Consider the following 11,418-nt stretch of genomic DNA (forward strand, 5'->3'; position numbering starts at 1 on the left):
AGAAATGAATCATGACTAATGCAGGTTCTCTGTATAACAACCATCAGCCATCTATAATTGAGGTGGAATATAAGAATCCACTTGAAATACATAAATATGATTGGATGAAAATGCAACTGGAAAAGGGACCAAATTCTCATATGAGTTTATTTACACACCAGGAAAATTCCAACCAATGTTGAAATATAACAATATATTACATAAAAGGGAAAAAAAACCCGATAGTAACAATATATTGAAATTTACATTATACAATGTAAAAAGGGAAAAAAAACCGATAGTAATTACATTTTATGCTATTAATTACAAGATTTATACTTATTATCCTAGTCTACATTATCTACAAGTAAGAAAACTTTTTGCTGGGTCAACATCAGTCTCTGGATTGCTTGGTGTAGTATGTACAAAAGGTGCTTTGATGCTGGAAATATGATCTCTAACGTTGCCAAAAGTGTCAACTAACCTTCCTGAACTTCAGTGGGGGCTGAAATTCGTCTCTATCTTCCATCTGCAGAAAGTGCAAAATCACATTCTGCTTTAATATTCTGTTCATTTTAGTCAGTAGAAGTGATGAAAAATCCAAGAAAAAGGATCCATGCAAAAGATTTGAAAAAAAAAAAACATGGAGAAACAGAATTAAACGCGACTCTGATCTTGCTAGCATATTTTCCAGAACTACCTATATCAGCAAATACAAGAACTTGTGTACTTTTCAGTTAAACAGGATTAATCAAGGAACGTGGTATCAAAAGAAAATATATAACAGCCCTTGTGTCACTCAACATTTTGCTAATGTAAATTTGAAATTACAGCATCCAACAAGAGCATGCCCCGACAAAACAAAGCTCTTCCAACTGCTGACCCAGACAAGCAAAAAATTTGAGCATTGAATATATTCTTCTAAGAGATCAAGAAAAGAAGCATCAAATTTGTTCGAGAGCAGACCAATAATGAATTGTTCACTAATTTTTCCAAAAATAATCAAATAATAATATGAGCAAGGGGCTACACAAATTTATAAGTGACTTCTGCATATTTTCCTCAACAATTACTTCCAATCCCAACCAATTATTGGTTTCCTCAAATGGTCACAAACTGTAAGAATATACAAGAGCTAAACTCACCATCTTAGCTCCTGATTTGCATTCTCCATAACTCAAAACTAGGGATTCGGATCTTTTAGTCGAATTAGAACCCACAGATCTTTTACCAGGCTGATACACTTTTTGAACAACCTCCTTCCAATGATTGTAAATACTGCAAAAGAAACTTATTAAACATACATTAGTTTAAGTGGTTGGTTAAGTAGCTTAAAGGAGTCAAGAAGTGAAGTCTGAACATTAAAGAAATACGCAAAGGCAAATGATACGGTTGCAATAAATTAGAAGATACTAGTTACTTTAATGTTTATGCTCTGATATGCAGCTACATGTTGGAAGGTAATGCTGGAGCTTGCCTAGCAACATGTCGAAAAGAAACTCAAGCCACAAGGACAATCTTTAGAACAACAGCATAGAAAACTAAAGCAACATCTGAGGTGTAAAAGGTGAGCCCTTCTGTTATCTTGACAAAGCTCGAAGAAGTGACATACTAAGAAGATCAGTGAAAAATTATATTGCAAAATTATTTTGAGTAGACATGATTGAGAAACTAATTTAATAATATCACTATCTACAGGGTTTGTCTTTTAAACACTGATCCATTGAATTTCATCATTGCTGCAAGACTTGGATATTATAAATCTTCAACGAAGTATTTAAGTCCAAATACAAAAGAGATGGGAAGGTTTTTCGATGTCTTGAACAATTACTAGAAGTCACACCATAGTAAGTACAAGGATGGTCACTCTAGAAAAGGGGGAAACTTGTGTAGAGACTTAGAAGCATCCAATCAGAGAGACTTGGAAAAGGGGGAAGGATAGTGAAACATCCAATCAGAGAGACTTATGAAGAATTCTACATATAAAGCTCACTGGCAAGGTTCTGTAATTCTAAAAGTAGGTGTTGGGCCACCCATACCCCCAAGACTTCCTGGATTCAAGTTATCCAAATGCTGAGCTAAGTATAAATTTGTTTCGGTCACTCTAATGGAATCTGTATATGAAGCAGGTTGATGTAATTTTACAGAAATCATAAGTCTTTTGCAAATTAAAATACCAATTTACTAGAGTGGCTATTTTACTATATTACTGCCAATATGTATCTTGAAATGATAAAAGTTGGGGTACACCCACAGAGAGAGAGAGAGAGAGGGGGGGGGGGAAGGGGAGAGTGAGAGAGAGAAAGAGAGGAGGGAGAGGGAGGGAGAGAGAGAGTCTCTCTTTGCAAGGGTCATGAATATATCAAGCGAACTTAATCCTTAGAAAAACAAAGTTTTTTTTTTTTCAATTATATCAAAGACATAGTTAACTTAACATATGGATGGGAAATAGCAAGTTTGAAAAATCACGCAACATGCTCATCCAAACTTCATCTTGAGTGCAAATTGCACATTAAGACATTCCAAATCCTAGGCTGGATATATCTAAAATGAAAAACCAACCTAAATTAACAGTAATATCTGCCTCCTGTAGCTCATTTGTAGCAAAAAATTTATATTCCAAAGATTTAAGTGAGCAGTCCTCAAACCTTCTGCTACCAAACCGAGTATACCATGGTTCATGACATTAAGATGCTGTGAAGGAAAGAATTACGCATCAAAATAACTCAAAGTTCAAATCAAAATCGTACCTTAGACGATGCCTATTGCATGCAGTAAAGAAAGCAACAAAGCCATTTAAAATGCTCCGTACAGCACGAAAAATCTGACAGATTTAGAAAGTAATGTAAGAACATGACCACATTGTCAATAACTGCTCGCACAAATGGTGTTACGACATGATATAACCTGGGAAAAAAGGTCATTCCAAAGAGACCGCAACATGGACACCTCTGATGACCTCACTGTTGATTTTACACCCGAACTAAACTGAAATACGCCACTCATTACCAGCCACATATCTTTGAGTAACCCATATATGCATAAGGAAATGGATACCAGAAGGCCATATAATCCAAGAACCAAACGGATCGGAGCATAGAGCATTTCCCAGAGAACCCAGATAACAGGATATAAGAAATATGTCGCTGCACACCAAAAAACATGTAACAGAAAACATAACATTAGCATTACTTTCATAAGCTGCATAATTTCAGTTAGAAAGATTCTTAAACTGTTTTTTGCACATCTACCTAACAGCTTACCAATGCTCCAACAAACTGATAGGATAAACCATAGCGGCATGAGTAGAATCTCAACAAGGTTCCCAACTAGACTCCAAGACGACTCAATGACCATCCAAAGTACTGAGAAAAAGCTCTCTACTATTTGTATACACATATTCCAGAATGGAAGGAAGAAATCCAAAAATTCTGAGAATGGTCCAGCCATTGGCTGTATAAATATAGAAAGAAATGACCGTACAGCCCGTGTCATCATGAGGAACCACCTAACAGCCTTCTGAAAATTGTGCAGAAATAACATAGTTCCTAAGTACTTAATTCTGGATGTCATTTCCCATGTTTCTATCCAATCAAAAAGTGGCCCAAACAAATGAGACGCCGTTGCCTTGAGAACAGGTACATTCTTGTAAAGGTCATAGAATCCAATAAGAACAGTGACAACTGAAATGAGCACATATAAAGCTCTGGCTAGAGGGCACATCCATGGGCGGTAAATACGGGAAAAGACTGGATAAGATTGAAGAAAGATAACCCAAGAAGGAAGCCCAGCCTCTAACAATCTAAGTAGCCGCAAATCAGAAACAATTATTTTCTTCAGTTTAAAAGGGAGGTCAGGATCATCAAACCGAAACAGAATCAAGACATCGCTGTACTGGGAAGCTTCAATTACATCTTCACAGTCACTCGCATAAGAGTCCTGAGAATGAATTGGTGAACCAACAGACTCACCATGTGTTTCTTTGCAGAATATGTCAAACTCAAGTTCATTACTCGGTGAGTTCGTCAGTTTTCTTCTCTTACACGGACCATTAGGTGGAGGTGGGGTTTGTAGCATATTTGTTCCACTCTCTGTTCTAGCAGGATATGCACTGAAACTGGAGCTATAAATGCCAGAAGATTCATCCCCACCATCAGAGACATCACAAGTAAGATCCTCTGGAATGTTGGTCCTTGGAAAGTTTTCTTGAGCATCAAAGAAGACCTCTCCTGCAGAAGTTCAACCACGACCTCATAAGGTCTCCACACAATTCAATCATAATCTCATCATCTAAAGGCATACTACAAATAGAAGCCCTGATCCTAAGAGGGGGAGCCATTTTCCAGAAAATAAAACATCCCCATGGACAAAAGATGTTCAATAGAGTAATTATGTGATAGTTGTAATAATACAAAACAAGTTCATTTTAGTTGTATGGTACACTGTAAATCGAAGAACAAAACTTTCTTGACAACTATTATTGCTTTCAATTTTTCTGCACTAAGGCATGCAAATCTAAATGTGCAATAACATAAGCCAAAAAGGTGGCAAAAGGCGAGGAAAAATTTTCTTCCAGACATCAGGCAATAACAGATTATGAAGTCCAGAATGCTATACGTTAGCAGAGGAATATCCATGTGGAATTCCAGGCAAAAAAAAAACTATGCAGCTTTTCTCCAATCAGTGACAAATCAGACGAACAAAAGAGTACCTGTGGACTCCAGATAATCATTCAAAAACTTCCGTTCATTGGTTGTCCCAGGAAACCATGAAGAAATGGATCTAGCAGCTTGTGCTATACTATCAAATTCCCATCTGTTCATGAATCTGGACTCGACAGCAAGTGATGTATCGGTCTACATGGTAGAAGACAAAAACATAAGTAGCTCAGTACTTGCATAAAAATTAAGAAGCAGAAAGAACTTACACAACCAAGTACCTGAAGCTCATTCAAGTAATTTAAACCACGAACATTGTGCCATGCAATCTCGAAGACTATAAACCCGTACAGGGTTCTATGCAACTTGCTGTTAAACACTAGTGCACTCCTCAATTTTTTTACAGGTAGCAAAGCCCTCTTCCGTGATAAAGTTGCAGCCTCTACAAGAGAGAACCATCTTTTAAACTTCTTCGATTTACTTGCAGTTGATTTTGGAGTGACTCGAAGGTCAGTGACTTCAGATGTTTCCTTTTTTCCTTTCTTCCCTCTGGTATTTGCAAAAGGGGACAACCTTGACTGGTCATATTTGAAAGGATGTAACTTAGTATCCAAATTGTCAAAATTAAATTAAAAAATCAAAGACATTTTAAAGATAATTAATGATATCTTCTCCAGCTACCTTAGTGACCATCAATTGCCAAAAATGTGCACCTGAAACTAGATCTTTCAACCATGGTCGATTATCCACAAGAATATAGAATTTCTTACTCTCAGGTGCAATGAAGAGGCTAAGATGTGAAAGATAAGACTGCAAGTCCCTGTAACATATAAGTAGTTCCAGTAAAGAGGCCAGCATATATACCAGGACAGAGAGAGACCAAGAAAAAAATTTCATATAAGTTCTAAGAATATGTGCATTCTATAATGTTTTAGTTTTTCCCCTTGTTCCAAAGGCTAATTTAAACTTCTCATAAATATTCGTTCAGCTATGAATTTGGTTAAAAAAAAAAAGCTTCAGTAATTAACAAGAACTTCATGTTTGTAAATCGTATGCAAACCCAATATCTGCTCAACATTCAACCAACACTTTCTATTATTATTAATGATACCTAGACAACTACGGCATCAAAAAACATCTGAATGGATGTTAATATACCAATGTCAACATCTCTTTCTCATTATTCTTTTCTTTTTCTTCTTTCTAGGTTGAAGGTGAGGATAACTAAACAATTCGATGTTTTAAATAACAAAGTCTGAGTGAGTTACAACAGCTTCACGCATATCAAATTGAAGCAGATAACCCAGCCTAGGTAGTGCACAGCACACATGACCCACTCCCTTCATTTGCAGCAGATCTTCTGACTGATCTCCTCACAGTGAAATTGGTCCAAGATTATTATGCACGCTCTGCAAAAGCTGCTCACAGTATCTGATTATGGAGGCACATGGATGGAAATTAGCACTATTTTCCTCGATTAAGAAAATTATAACTAAAGCTTCCACCTCCACGATAATCAATAATTCTCCCTCATTTGCAGGTCCAATCCTTAGGAACCCAAAGTTCAGCTGCAGGGTCAATTGTCCATCATATTTAGCCATTGAAACCCAATCAGCACTCCAAGCTAGCTGCCTCAATTAACTCCACCTGCTGGAACCAGTCCTTAATTACTTTAGAATACTCACATCTACCTAAAGCTTGTACCCCCAACATGAGGGGCCATTCAACGGATTCGAATTGGATTTCTCCTTCCTTTCTTTAACATCTAGCTTGAGGGTCAATAGATATCCTAATAGTACCAGATCAAGTTGCGTAATGTCAAGCTTGCACTACTTTTAGTCCCAGCTAAGGTATAATTCCGGCGGAAGGGTAGACATGATGCTATTTCCCTTCTAGTTAACTCTCTTAACCATCTAAAACATTTCAACCTCACCTTAAATTCAAACTCTCCTCTAACAGCCATTGTCTAAACATACAAAGATCAAAGCAACGGAGAACTTGGAAACATACAAATATGCAATAAGTATAAAAAAATTAACTTTGATCACATTCTTCTCGTTTATGTCCAACTCACTTGCAACAAATCCCTTCTGTCCAAAAATTCAACATCATTCATGCACTTAAACCACAAACAATAAATTTTGGATTCCTCTTCTTCTCTTGCAATCTTTTCGCCTTGAATTATAATTCAGTGCACACAACCCCAGTCCCACACTAATAATAAAGACAATTTACAATAAAAAACCCAAATTAACCAAATAATTTTCTTATCATGAATGCTGATAATTCAAAACTTATTCTCGAATTTCCAGAAAGAAGACTTACCCAATTTGCAAGCTGGTTAAGGGACAAATATAGCAGCCATGGTCACGGTTCCGCATCATTTTCAACCACCACCCACCCTAATTCTCCTCCCGAATTTACACCACAAATCACTGTTCCACCAAAAAAATTATCAAAAAAAAAAGGAATATCACGCTGCAAAAAAAATAAAGAAAAAAAAGCATTCAGTTCTAATTGATCACCTGAACCAAATAATAGCGGGAAATGATCAATCATCCATGAATTTTCACAAATTAAATCAGAATACGAAGAACAATAGGACAATGTATCACCGCCGAGCTTCATAACAAAGAAGAAACCACGAAACTATAAATTATTATTAAAATTGCACGCATAGAGAAGACAAAAACGAAGCGGCATATTGTCCAAGAGACACGTAGCGGGCGAGGAATTAATGCCGGAAGCCGTCTGATATCATCTCATCATCGCCAATTAAATTCCATTAAATTCATCGACATTTATGGATTTTGCCAGAATACAACTGTGTCAGCCGTTAATTAATGAAATTAAAATGTAGAATCTATATCCAGCGTTGTATTAATGTTACAGGTAGCAGAAAATCGTTGAACTGAATGGAGAAATTGGAATTTTTTTGGGGATTTGCTCAACGGAGAGAGAGAGAGAGGCAGTGGCTCAGGTGAGAAACATGTCAACTATCAGTTTTTTGTTTGTTTTAGTGCGTGTTGTGTGTGAGAGAGAAAGAGAGGAAGGAGGGATCAGGGAAGAAGCGGATAAATACTTGACGTGGGAAATTGAAGTTGATTTTCTTTTTTTTTTCTTTGAAATTGCAGCTAATTTTAGCTGGAGGGGATAAAAGATTAAATATAATTTCCTTAAAAAAGTTGATGGTATTTTACAGTTTGCCCCTTGAACTTGATCCTTTATAACACTTTGCCCCCCTAAACTTTAAATATATACACTTTTTCCCCTTTCATTGACTAGTCAAACATTAATGATGAATTCTTCATCCAAAATTCCCCTTCATTGCTTTTTGTAAAAATTATTTTTATAAAAGTTGATTCTACACTTTGAAATAAATTTTTTGAAAAGTTTTATGAAGACAAAAATGCATAGAATAAGTTATTTTTTGGTAGTTATCAATGGGCAGCTAAAAACATAATTTAGAATTTCTAGTAATGCAAATGAAGAAAAATCAATTTTTAACATGGTTGGCCTATTTTATGTTTTATTGTATGGTTCAAAAAGGGTAGTACCAGTGAACGACAAATGGTTATCATAAACAATATTTTGTGTACAGTGTGATAAGATATTTTTGTTGTATGTGTAAATAACTTTAGAGTGGGGGAAAAGAATATAAAGGAGAGATCTTGAATTCGAAACCTTCCACTTATACTCAAAAAGAAAAGACAAACTTTCAGGTCTTTTTTTTTTTTTAGAGTTGTATCCTATATTTCATTGAAAAACTCTATGTACAAAAAGAAGTAGCAGCATTATTTAGGCACAAAAAAGGTTTTAAAAAGCCAAAAACAAAAAAGAAAAAAAGAAAACATCTTTTGCGGTTTAGCTATGTAAATTCTAAATTTTTATGTCTATCAAAAGGTTGTTTGGCAGTGTACAATTATATCAACACCATCACGAGATATATTCTATAAGAGGAATTGTTGCATCACATGAGAGTCTGAAATTTTAAGAAATCTCTCGAGTGTTCATCTTTTAGGGATAGGTACATCCAAAATTTTGACATAAGCCCGTCTGGCGTTGCAGTGCGTGTAAATAAAAGAGCTTTTAAGGTGTTCCATGATTGATTTTTCGTAACTTAAAAGAGCTCAATTTTTGATAACTTAACAGCACTTTTGTTAAAAATACTTTGTATCAGAAGTGCTTCTTTATAAGTCACCGGAATTGGCAGACGGAGTCTGAGTTTAGGATTAGTTTAAAGGATCGATTTATAGTAAACATTTAAAACCCTATCAATAATTTATAAACTTCCATAAAAGGTTCAAGCATCTATAATCTTGATATTTGCTTTTGTAAAATTTGGGAAACAAATGTGGGTGGATGCTTTGAATTTTGATTGTAGCCATTACAATGGGCACATAACGGATTTCTGGTTGGCGTATACTCAATCAGATATTAGTATAACAAACATGGCTAATTAAATACCGTCCTATACAATTGATAGTCTATTTTAGGTTAGCTAGGCAGGCAAGCCTGTCTTTTCCATTACTCCCTCCGTCCTACTTTGATAGTCCTAGTTCTTTTTTCACACAGTTTAAGAAAAAGTAGTTAACTTTGTTAGAACAATCAATTTAGGTAGTTATTTTCCTAAAATACCCTTACATTAATTAGCGTACAACTTTATGGAAACTTGAATTGATGGTAAAAAAAGAATAAACTCTCATTAAATGGGGTAGGTTTATAGTAACAACAACCTACATTGAATAAGGGTATTTTAGGAAAATTAAAATATAGCTACATTCTTCAATTGGAAAGTGGACTACAATTTGGGACAGACGAAAAAGGAAAACATGACTATCAAAGTGGGACGGAGGGAGTATTTTTTTTCAACATTGTTTTTGTACTTTCTTTTGTAAAAGGATGAGTGTTTTGCTGGGTACTTTTTAGCAATACATTTTTTTCTCAAAAACCAATAAAATGTATGTTATATAATTATAATTTATACACGATGTCTTCTTTAATTCATTAATTAGGCAGCCAAGCCATTCATTTTTTAAGTAATCTTCCTTGTTTACTCATGAAGGCATCGTCTAATTCTCCTTAGTGGTACCTTACTCATGAGTATCAGTAATTCTCTTTTATACCATACAAAACTTTTCCCTTCTTTAGAACTATTTAAGTTCATTAAGCCGTTATCTTGTTTTGGTTATGATTAAACGAAGAAATATAAGTTAAATTCCAGAATTTGGAAGTCTTGAATTCAAATTCTCTTATCTCCTCTCTACTGCTTAAATTTCATCATTTCCTTGTTAGGAAAAAAATTTCAGGGTAAAAAAAGTTAGATCCCAAAACTGACCATCATATATCCACAAGAGCTTCAATTAACCACCCACCCACCCACGCAAAGAAGGAATTTATGGAGAAAGAGAAAGGGCGATGGAGGGGTAGCATTGTAATAAAACGTTAAGAATCTTTAAGTTAGTCTTTTTTTTTTTTTTGGTCAAAAGCATAGTCGTTGTCTTCGAAAGCAGATAATGTAGAACTGGAACCATGTCGGTTGTACAGAGATACCAAGGACACGGTTAAGGGATATTCTTGTCCTTAACGTACAGGTACAAGATGCACGGACCTTTATTTTAGGTAAGGACAAACGAAAAGAGTAGACAATCTAAAATGGGATTTGGATCACGCATATGCTAAGGTATGAGATTCCCATGTAAACTGAGAAAATTGCTTCTTTTTACCCTCAAAAAAATTGTTTCTTTTTTATTTTTCTTTGAAAGAGAACGTTTGGATTGCATTATTTTTGGTAGGTTTAGAGAAAATTATTGTAGCATTTGTTTTAAAATGTGATTTATGTAAGGTAAAAAAGTAATTGAAAACCATGTAGAAATAATATTCACGGAAAATTTTAAAATGTTTCTCCAAAAAATCACAATCCAAATAATATGAAAATATAATCAATTGGAAATTAACTGATGTGTAAAGTCAATATCGAGTTCCTATTTTTGGAATTCAAAGTGATTCTTGATCTTATGAATTGCTAAACCTAAATTGAATATGAGAAAAAGAATTTTTTAAAGAATTATTTGCAAATCCTTCGATGCTGTGTTCAAACATTTGCTTGCCATGTACTTTTCTTACAAGGATCCTTTCTTTTTTTGTTGTTTTTCGGTAAAAACCAAAAGCAAAATAACTTACTTGAAATTAAATGTGCAATTCCACAAGGCTTTGTCTAGATACGGAGAAAGTTAAATGCTAAAGTGAAATGCAAGAAGATAATGTAACAAATCACTTTCTGTGCAAGATTGGTTAACATAAGAAAGGGTGAGAGCAAGTGCGAAGTTGATGATAGTTATTAGTCATTATTAGAATTCTTCTTCCTAACTAACAATTTGCCTTCAAATACTACCATTTTTATTTTTGGGCAGACAAAAGTGTTTTGGGAAATGCAAGAAAATTTAATAACATCCCCACTAATCAAATAAAACCAAAATAGTAACCAAATTTCTTCACTTTTCTTTCATTTATTTACACTTTTTATACATAATTAAGCATTATGTAGATATTGTTAGAGTTCTCCTTTAAAAATGTGTATGTGAGATAAATAGATAAGTGAAATACTTCTTTAAACTTTTTTCATAAAAAAATTTCCAGAAAAAACCTCTACCGTACAAACTGATCTTGAACTCAAGTTGTACAAGAACAATTAGTACACAAAGGAAATTCACATTCTAGAATTTAAATAACTTACAAATACAAGGCTAAATTTTCTTTATCGAATTAGAGGCAGGGACAA

At 34.7% G+C, this 11,418-nt stretch overlaps 1 protein-coding gene across 2 annotated transcripts; it reads right to left on the bottom strand.

Moving 5' to 3' along the window:
• Positions 1-223: 223 nt before the first annotated feature.
• Positions 224-7,660, bottom strand: LOC113770018. 2 transcript variants are annotated; one of them, XM_027314362.1, is made up of 10 exons: positions 7,163-7,660; positions 6,963-7,072; positions 5,319-5,457; positions 4,919-5,215; positions 4,691-4,835; positions 3,243-4,208; positions 2,887-3,125; positions 2,730-2,803; positions 1,125-1,257; positions 224-508 (listed from the first exon to the last, which is right to left on the bottom strand). In XM_027314362.1, exons 2-10 carry the CDS (start codon positions 7,019-7,021, stop codon positions 455-457), a joined length of 2,106 nt encoding a protein of 701 aa, XP_027170163.1. In that variant the 5' UTR covers positions 7,022-7,072; positions 7,163-7,660; the 3' UTR covers positions 224-454. The 2 variants fall into 2 exon arrangements, with proteins under 2 accessions (XP_027170163.1, XP_027170164.1); XM_027314363.1 differs by having other exon boundaries at positions 224-545.
• Between the last annotated feature and the right edge of the window lie 3,758 nt (positions 7,661-11,418).

The sequence above is a fragment of the Coffea eugenioides genome, chromosome 5, assembly GCF_003713205.1.
Source record: "Coffea eugenioides isolate CCC68of chromosome 5, Ceug_1.0, whole genome shotgun sequence".
In the NCBI taxonomy this organism is placed as follows: Eukaryota; Viridiplantae; Streptophyta; class Magnoliopsida; order Gentianales; family Rubiaceae; genus Coffea; species Coffea eugenioides.